The sequence below is a fragment of the Gallus gallus genome, chromosome 5 (genome assembly GCF_016699485.2).
Source record: "Gallus gallus isolate bGalGal1 chromosome 5, bGalGal1.mat.broiler.GRCg7b, whole genome shotgun sequence".
Taxonomy (NCBI): domain Eukaryota; kingdom Metazoa; phylum Chordata; class Aves; order Galliformes; family Phasianidae; genus Gallus; species Gallus gallus.
The window spans coordinates 27,538,047-27,547,714 of NC_052536.1; the positions used below are offsets into that span (position 1 = coordinate 27,538,047).

Sequence of the window (9,668 nt, forward strand, 5' to 3'; positions counted from 1 at the left end):
ACCAAAGATGGCCGCCAGCCCGCCTCTCTCCCGTCATCCTCAACGAGCTGCCATGCGGCGCCCGTGCTCTTGCGCGGGGCGCGCATGCGCCGAGGCGCTCTGGCACCACCGCCTCTATGGTCGGCCGTTAGCGCGGCGCTTCCGGTGGGCGCGGGGCGTTGTGGGGGATCGTCGGGGGCCTCTAAGTCGGCGGCGGATCCGTGGAGCGGAGCGTGATGGTGAGCCGCGCCTCCCTTCCTTTCTGCCTTTCCGCTGGGCCGGGGACAGTGCGGGCGCTTCCCTCCCGCGGCACGGGCCGGGGGGCAGGCAGCGGGCGGGGGGGAGGCAGCACCACGTGGTGGCGGGCATCTGCCCCACAGCCCGAGCGGGCCGCGAGCCGGGAGCCCTCCGGGCGGCCCCACGGCAGCGTGGGGAACCCGGTGCCGCAGCCTCGAGCCTGGCTGTGTGACGCTGCTTCGCCGGCGGGCCGGGACCACCCGCCATGGCTCCTGCGCGCCAGCGGAAGCTGCGGGGCTCTGCCGCTCGCCCCGCCCCGGCGCTCCGAACGGGGATGGCGGCAGGTCGCCGTACCGGGCTCTTTCGCGTCGCCTAGTCCTAAAGCGCGACGGTATCTGCGCCTTTTCTGCTCTGCTGCGCTTTTTCCTAGCGATAAGGATAAAAACGATAGGAAATATGATAGTTTTGAAGCCCGCTGATCTTTGTCCCGTGTCGCTCAGGCACGTGTTCAGCTGGGCAGGGCACAGCTCGAAGAAGGAAGCGCTCAGATCTCTGAACTTGTCTTTTCTTTGCACATCTCCGGTGGGAGAAGGGCTATTTGAGCAAATCATGCCAAGCTACGACTTTTTTTCCCCTCAAGGTCGAATAAGTGGAAAGTCTGTAAAGAAACAAGAAGCCATGCGTTCATTCTGCAGTAGGGTTGATCCCAGGGGCAGCGATTTCAGTATAGCTGTTAAGGCAGACAGGCCTTAAAGGCAGTTAGCAGAGTATCAATGTGGATGACTTGATTCCTGGTCAGTTCTGTTCCGTCTATGCTTTTGTTCTCAAAGAAACTCAACCAAATTCAGCATAAAAAAAAAAAAAAAAAAGGAAGAGTTAAATACATGTATACCTAAAACATTAAAGCTTTCCCACAGCATGCTGAATTGGCCGATACAACCTGTCTGTTTTGTTGTTCCCAAGGGATCCTCAGTCAGATGCTCCCAGGTGGTCAAGAGTTGCAAGTTATGGAAGCTTGCCTGGTCATCCAGGAGCAGCAGATATAAACGCTGTTGCTGGAAGTAGAAGTTGGATAAAGCTTGGCAATTGCATGACTCTCTGTTCAAGTACAGCACCCTCAGGAGCAGTGAGATCCCAGCAACTCCTGGCTGGGGTCGTTCATTTCAGATCCGGCATCCTCAGGGGTATATGGAAAGCAGATGTAGAAGCGCTCATCTCCTTTGTGCAGTTTTCACTGTAGTACGCAGCTGTGGATTCCCCTTTCTGCTTCTGATAGGGGAAAACTCTCACTCCTACTCTTGTAACTTTTTTTTCTGGGCTCCTCCAAACTACCTTCTGCTGTGGTATCTGAAACAGGACTTGAACTGAAAACCGCTTTCCAGGCGTGGGAACGCTATTGGTGGCGGTGTAAAAATGAGTATAGTTTTCCACCGTGTTCTTTGTAAATATTTGCTGTTTTTATTTTCGTCATTGCACCTGAGCACTGAAATGGTGTCCCAAACACCTAAAAGTGTGGGTTACTGTGTTATTGAAGTCCTAACCCAAACAACCCAAAGCGTGGGTTAGGATTTCTCTACTGGAGGCTGCTCAATTTAAACCTGGTAATGTGCTTAGGTATTCATTCCCATTGTGTCTAACTCTGCTGTTGCCTACGTGAATTCTCCAGGTTGCATACTCACCTCATACATTAGCACTGAAAGTGTTGAATCCAATTAACAGTGCTAGAAATGCTGTTTCCTGGCGTGCTTGCAAACTTTGTGACACGTGACCCGTAAGTCAGATCACAAACTGCATACACTTCAAAAATGTTACACGGTTGCTTAAATTACTTGCTGCACCCAACTGAAAACTATTAGAGAAATAATGCAAGCCACAGACTGTACAATCATCAGTCTTGCAGAAGGAAGAGTTTGCAGACTGACATTTGGAGAGGTTATCTGTGCCATAATTACAATTTCAGTAGACTCGCCGAAGTGTTAACATCAGCACATCTGTTTCTCAGGAAACAATCTTGAATACTAAGTGAGGATTTGTGATATAATTTGTGTTACCTTGGAGCTGAATAATTCAAAATAGCTGCTTATGTTTAGACAGCAATGTTAATTCAGACTCCATCCTTGCTCACTCGCTAGGGTATGTAATTCATGCTTACAGCTTGCATTTGGAATATGGTACATAGTGGGGTAGCTTTTATACACCAATTGTATTCTCTTGCTTTTCTCTTTAGGTAGAAACTACTATTCCTGTGTTTGTTTTTTCAACACGATCGCTGCTTCACTGGTGATTTTACACGCTTTAAAAAGTTCTGTAAGAATTGATAGGACTGATTGGAAGCAGAACTTATTATTGACACAGCTTACATGACAAGTACTACTTGGAAAATGTGTGTCCTTGCTCAGTGTTTTAAAATGATGCTACTTTTTTGAGTTATTTGCTTGCCTAGTTAGTTTTGAGAAGGCTTTGCCATCTTAGTCCCCCTAATTAACCTTGACGTGCCAAAGATATGCAGAAGTGCCACCAAGTAATACTGGGAATAGCTATTGAATGCTGCCCAGCTTGTGCAATGGTCTGGTGGCCAGAAATAGAATTATTGCTTCTTCTCCAGATAAACAACTTTGCATTACCTGTAAAATTTCACTTTTTTAATATGTTGTTTCCTCGTTTTGTTTTTCAGTCTCACACAATTCTACTTGTGCAGCCTACCAAGAGGCCAGAAGGCCGAACATACGCCGATTATGAATCGGTGAATGAGTGCATGGAAGGTGGGTGCAGACACTGTAGTCTAAACCTGTTGTTCAGATCTTATTTGACATATTCCCTTACTTTTTCAGTAAGAGAATAAGCTGTTTGTTTTCCCAAGGTAACTTGGAAAAAACAGTGTGAAAGTATCTTATGTTTTTTTTTATTTACTAATGTTTTAGCAAATTAAAAACAGTTATTCTTTGTTTCTCTTTTCGGCTTAGCAAGATTGAACCATGTTCAGTTCATCAGAGTAGGCAATATTCTTGGTGGGGCTGTGCAACAGAGCTGTCTGAATGCATTTCATTTCAGGATCAGAGTCCAGCTCTCTCGCTATTTTTTTGTGCTAGCCATGTAAAGGTAAGATTGCTACTGGAGATAATAGATAAAACTATGTGTAATTGATACATAATTTGCCAGCTGGTGGCACATGCACCAGAAATAAGAGTCCTGTTTGACGTTAAGAGACCCAGTGAGCCTGAAGATTGAAATACTACAACGTAAAATCTGAAAGTTCTCCTAATGTTAAAAATTAACTCCAGAAGCCTTGAAAGACAAACAGAAACATAGCAAAGACCACGTAAAACCGCCACGCTCACTGTATTACATTACTTTCAAATATATCTGAATCATGTATAGACTAGTATAAACAAAACTCATGTAAATTCATATACAAGCTTGTGCTGTCACTCTTACCTCACTCGTCCTTTTTGATGCTTTCATCAAGAATGACCTCTTCACAAGATTGGAGCAGCTTTATCTGACAGCAGTTGTTCTTTCTCAGGTGCTTGTACAGTGAAAGTCAATGTAGCAATTGCTGTGTTAAAACAATCAGAAGGAATTTGGGGTTTCAGTTGGAACTTACTGTGTAGAACATTAAGTCTGTGACAGAACTAAGACTTTTTGTTCTAGATGATGATAGTGTTTCTTTCCGTGCATCTTACCTGGCTTTATGGTATTGTGTTTAAATACAAATATCTAGAACAACAGTATTTCAACTCTGCAAAGTCTCAGTACACTGCTGTTGGTCTTCGTGGTAGTCACATACAAACTTTCCTGATATCTGTGGTTTCATATCTGGAGAAGAAAAACAAAAAAACATACCAAGAAACCCCCCAGCAAATACAAGCGTTTGGTTTTTGTTGTTATTTTAGGATTTTCTGTTTGTTTTCCCCACTGGTGTTACTGTGTTATCAATCTTTTTTTTCTCTGTAGGAGTCTGTAAAATGTATGAAGAGCATTTGAAGAGAATGAATCCCAACAGTCCATCCATTACGTATGATATCAGCCAGTTGTTTGACTTCATTGATGACCTGGCAGATCTCAGCTGTCTTGTGTAAGTTTAGTTGTACAGGTCCCTTTCAGTGACTTATAGCATTCAGAAGTCATCCATTTAAATCTTCACATGTTATTACAACTCACTAGAACCTGTTTAAATTGGAACGGGATCTGCTTTGTTTGCAGTTGATCCAACTGTTAAGGAGGTAGAATGGTAAAGGAATTTTATTTGGCTTAGGGCTGTATTATCAGTATGGTGGTAGTCTACAGAAGTCGCTTGCGACCAAGTGTTTACTTTGATCAAGATGCTGCAAAATGGAAACTTCAGCAAATCCTGAATAAGTGACTGAAGACCCTATCAGTCCGCCAAAGGTCCCTAGCTAATGGTTTGAGTGTTCTTCTGAATACACCAAAATCTCTGGTTCTTATCTATGTGTTAAAGATGTGGGCAAACAAAGGAGATAGTGAGCACTTTCTATTCTGATTGTACTGTAAAATCAAATGCTGAATTTCAGTATTTAGGTTGTAACCAACATTGTAACTAAATCAGTTGGTCCAGATCCTGGCTAGCTGCCATACCACAAGTTTCAGAGTAATGGTTTGTGATAACAGCAGTATCAAATTTCACAAAAATTCTATAGGAATACAGATATAGGTCTCACTCTCATCCAAAAGATAAATATATATACACATGTTGATATTGCACTTGCTAAGCTCAAATTCTAGGATCTCTTTTTAAGCCAGTACATACCTAGTGTGGACGTTCCTGCAGCTGTACTGTTGTCTTAAATCCCAATGCAAGTGTTCTGCAGCTGCACAGTTAACAGTCTTTGCCAATTAATTCCAGTTTAGAAAAAGAAAACACTGCTTAAGGATGAGTATTGTATTCTTTTCCTTTGCATCTATGTGTACATACGGTACATCTGTTACTGATAGTGACTTAGAACAAATGCTGTTTACCAAAGTTTTCATTTGAATAAATGAAGTACTATTACAATTTCTGCAAAGTTACCTTATTCTGCCACGTTACATCTTCTGGTGTTATACTACTGGGCTGATGCAGTTTGAAAGACATACTTTGTTTTAGTATATTTAACAAACTGAAGTTAGCTACTTGGTTTAAGTAGTAGCAAATATTTTCTACTACAGACTTCTTCCTTTCTTTATTAGGATTACAAACTTAGAGTCACACCAAATTCAGTTTCAACTTAAGGTTTTCCACCAGATGGCATACATAGCACATAACGTACCAGACATGGCTTATGTTCATGGAGAGCTGTAAAGTACTTGCTATCTGGGCTTGCAATGTAGCATTATGAATGGACTGGGAAAAAAGAAGAAAAAAAAATATCAATGATAATTGCTGAAGCTAACTTTTCTTACACTGCAGTAAAATTGCAGCTATTTTGGTAAGCATGAAAACTCCTTTAGTCTTGAATCTCTCATGCCAGGTTTTAAAAAAGGCTTTCTTAAAAACAGTATGCTTAGGGTTGTTTTTCTTCAGTGAAAACTGTAAAATATTCTGGATTTATACTTAGCTGCTTTTTGATGACCATCTTAGTGTTCTTACCTGAGGAGAAATACCTGAACCAATGTTCATAGGTTGGCTGGGACTTCGATAATGCCTGTAACATTCACTGAAAACGCAATCTTTGTCAAAAAAAACATTCAACCTTGAGGACTAAGGGGAAAGAAGAATGTGAATCTTCACCATGCTTTTATTTTTCATTCTAATTCTTCTTTAGTTCAGCAGTGTCTTGCGTAACCAACTTCTTTGGTGGGAAATCTTGCCAGTAGTCTACTTTTATCACCTGTCCCCAAGTAGCAAAGAAAACTAACCTATGGGTTCTTGTTTTTAGTTTTCTTTTCATTAAGTGTCATTGTTTATTAGATGCAAGCTTATCTCTGCTGCCAGCTGACAAGAATCATTTACCATCTGCCTGTTAGCCTTCCTTTACTCCTGGGAAGTTGTGTTTTTATTAATTTTGTATTTTTTTTTAATCCACACAGAAGAGGAACACTTGAAAAATTACGCGAGCGCTTGCTTGGAGTTAAACTGAATGTTTGGCTCATTAAGACAAATTCAATAATGTTTCATGGTGCAACTATTAGGTTTTAATCCTGAGCTCCAGAATATTAAATTGCTTTGTTTGCTTTCTCCCATAAGTAATTAATTATATTCATGAATTTAAATGCATAATGCGGTCTCTTAATGGTCTTTGGAGTATTTAGTTCTGTTTCAGGTTCTTACTGATCTGCAGGGTAACTTCTAAGGGAACAGGACAAATCTCTTTGATAAGTGGCAATTATCATTCACTTCTGATATTACATGTGCTCCGTATGAGACTTTCTGCCTCATACACTTGAAGACACTTAATTGTTGGTGAAGTCTTTCTGGTACACGTTCTGTGGGATAGACCAATATTATATTAATTCTTCTCTTTCTTTCTAGTTACCGTGCTGATACTCAGACATACCAACCATACAACAAAGACTGGATAAAGGAGAAGATCTATGTCCTCCTCCGCAGGCAGGCTCAGCAAGCAAGCAAATAATGGGGGCACCATCCTTATGTGGGTTTGGGGGTGGGCTTGGGCAACAGGTGTGTACAGAGTGTAGTAGTGAAAGTTTTGTATTATAGTCATCCTGTTGCCATCTTGTTAAGCTCTTTAGTCAGGCCTGAACGTATTGGTAGAGATGCAAGGATTTTGTTGGATTCGACCTTTTTTTTCCAGTGTAATTGAAGAAGAAAGTGCAACATCTTCAGCAAAATTTTAATTTGTTTTTGTTTGTTTTTTTTTCCTCTGGTCAGCTAATGGTCCTACCTTATTTGAACCCCTGGGGCTGTTCACATTGTACTTCACCACACTTATTGTATGTGCCCTTCTGTGGGGTTTTCAGTGTTTAGTTTTGTCTTTGGGGCGGTCTTAATGGGAAATAAACTACCCTTTAGTTAAATTCGAGTGCTGAATTTTTTGTTGGGGAGGGGGAAGTTGCCAAACAACAAATTAAGTCTCTCTTGCTCATTTGCTGAAGGAACCTTAAAGCTTATATGGGCCAAGCCATGGTCGTTTGCTGTATTACATCACTGCTTCATTTCTGGCCTGCCCAGTTAACTTCTCCAGCCTCGCTTCAGCTACTGTCTTTCTTGGGGGATCCATGGGAAACACAGCAACTCTTGCTCTTGCACTCTAGACAAATGTCTTTTAAGAAGGATCAAGTTCAGGTAAGTGTGTCTGCTCTCTGGGAGAGGTGATAGCTAAGAACAGGCTAACGTGTCATGTCACAGACCTCGTGAGTAATTTTTGGAAATGAGAATTTCCAAACTTCTTGAGAAAAGAAATAGGCAAAATGAATTATTTTGGCAGGAGTCTGACACAAACCACGATCTCTTTACAAAAGATAAGGATCTGTCTGCATGCTCTGCAAAATTATAACCTCCCTACCTATACTGGATGCTGCTGACTTTGTAATCTTGCTGTACTGAAAAAAATTAGTGCTGGAGGATATAATAGGCCAAATAGCAAGTACAGGAGCAAGGCTGGATTGGTACTTTGTGCTTGTGTTAGCACAGAGTTTGTCCACTGTGGTACAGACTGGAATCAGGATCAACGGGTATACACAGCCAAGATCATTCGGAGGGTTAGAGGAATATGGTTCTCCCCAGTGCATTTAACTTCCTAAATCACATCAATAGATTCTGTTAGACCTCACAGCAAATGCACTGGCTTACGAGAATCCGAGTTCTAATGGTCTGTGTATAGTAAAGCTTCACTGAAGTGGTAACTAATTGCTGCTGAAGACTTAGAGCCAAATGACTGGAAAGAGAAGAACTTCTAGGCTTATTGAGGGGAGAAGGAGTTAGACTTTTTCCAGCCTAAGTACAAATTGGAGCTGAGAGCTATTAGCTCTGTGACTGAATCAATTCCTTATCTCTACAATCTGCTAACTTTAAAACATGCTCCATGTAAAACGTTTTCAAAGCTGTAGGTCAATATATGATTACTTAAATCTGAAAAAAATTCTGCTTAACACAAAAATAATTCACTAACCACTGCCCCATATAATGACATTCAACTTAATATAAGCAGTGGTATTTAAACGTCTTGCATAGCTTATTCTTCTATATAGCAAGAGTAAATTAGTCCATGTTCTTTCCTAATATATGTTTGAGGTTTACAACTGATAAATATATTTTTGTTAAAATTCCTGACTGATCCTTGTAGCACAGGTCTAAAACAGGTGAAAGGAACACCAAGCTGGACAACTCCATCCCAAAAGAGATGTCACGTAGGACTCCATCTTGTATCTGCCAGTGCTCCAGTGTTTTCTTAGCCAAGCTTGACTTACTGGAACGGTTCCTACAATGAAAGCCTAAACCACAGGGAGATTTTGGCCTCAAGTAAATGACTGTTCCAAGATCCAAAAACACAAAGTCAAGCATGTAAATGCAGTTTCAGAAACTACCTGAAGGGCTGTGTACGTGAAGCACCTGTTTATACGCCATTGCACACTCTTGCTTCGTAATAGACTGGGGCAGACAGGGAGGATGCCTGACACTTTTGCTTATTTTTATTACAGCTTTCCTTGCAGCTGGCTCAAGGACCTGGGTCTGATGTAATCTCACCCAGATTAGAATTTTAATTGCATTTGACGTCACACTGGCAGTATTGCTCATAGAAGAATCCCACTTGGCAGCCTCCTTCGGGATGCTGAAGAATGGGGCTTGTGAAAAGCAAAATTGACTTTTTATTCCTTCTTTGAGGGTGAAATAAGCTGGGCAATTAAAATAGTTGCCTATGTGTACAGTTTCTTGCCTCATCACATTATTATTATTTTTAAGAATCTAAAATCCTGACTTCCATGACCATACACCATAAACCCAGCAGGAAAGCAGCATCCCCACTGGATCCATTTGTTCTCATGCTTAGCAATTCTGTCACATACAGTGAGAAGAAGAAGTGAAGACCACCTTGTTATCCTTGTAACTAATAGATGTGCTTTACAAGAAAGACTTAACAGCAAGAGGAGGCTTCACCATTCATAGTATTGTTTAGGTTAGAAGAACTACCCGATTTTTCACTTGTATTAAATGAGATAAGAAAGTTACAAAGTTGCTGGTTGCGATCGCATTACCCAATGCTAAGAAGTGAGATAGGCCCTGATGTACTGGAAACACGTGGAAGCTTCTAAAGGTGAGTTACTGTCAGAGGGAAGAGGGAATGCTCCAGCTACTTAGATTTGGACTACTTAAACAGTTGCATACGTTTGCAATTCCACTGAATTGCAAATTGTATTGATTTACTGATTGTATTCAAACTGAGCAATGCTAGGAGAAATGCACTTTAAACAATCCATCAGGAGAATGGATAAATGATGGAACTCTACAGTTACTGGATTACAAGATGAAGTAATTTCAAGCTCTTGCTTCTCAT

The 9,668-nt window shown here is 41.4% G+C and overlaps 2 protein-coding genes across 2 annotated transcripts in view; one reads left to right on the forward strand and one right to left on the reverse strand.

The window, feature by feature from the left end:
• Positions 1-656, reverse strand: part of SLC39A9 (solute carrier family 39 member 9) — a 17,952-nt gene extending 17,296 nt beyond the window's left edge. Inside the window, exon 1 of the mRNA XM_046941715.1 lies at positions 3-656. Coding sequence (XP_046797671.1) covers positions 3-37 — 35 coding nt within the window. The 5' untranslated portion in view covers positions 38-656. The remainder of the gene's footprint in view (positions 1-2) is intronic.
• ERH (enhancer of rudimentary homolog (Drosophila)) lies at positions 153-7,191 on the forward strand. The gene is made up of 4 exons (NM_001006475.2): positions 153-218; positions 2,891-2,978; positions 4,171-4,291; positions 6,686-7,191. Exons 1-4 carry the CDS (start codon positions 216-218, stop codon positions 6,786-6,788), a joined length of 315 nt encoding a protein of 104 aa, NP_001006475.2. The 5' UTR covers positions 153-215; the 3' UTR covers positions 6,789-7,191.
• The last annotated feature ends 2,477 nt before the right edge of the window (positions 7,192-9,668 follow it).

Bases quoted from the DNA above. Each gene is read 5' to 3' on its own strand.
- ERH (NM_001006475.2), top strand. The intron at 2,979-4,170 runs GTGGGTGCAGAC...TTTTCTCTGTAG, and splicing joins GGTGAATGAGTGCATGGAAG to GAGTCTGTAAAATGTATGAA. The intron at 4,292-6,685 runs GTAAGTTTAGTT...CTTTCTTTCTAG, and splicing joins GCAGATCTCAGCTGTCTTGT to TTACCGTGCTGATACTCAGA.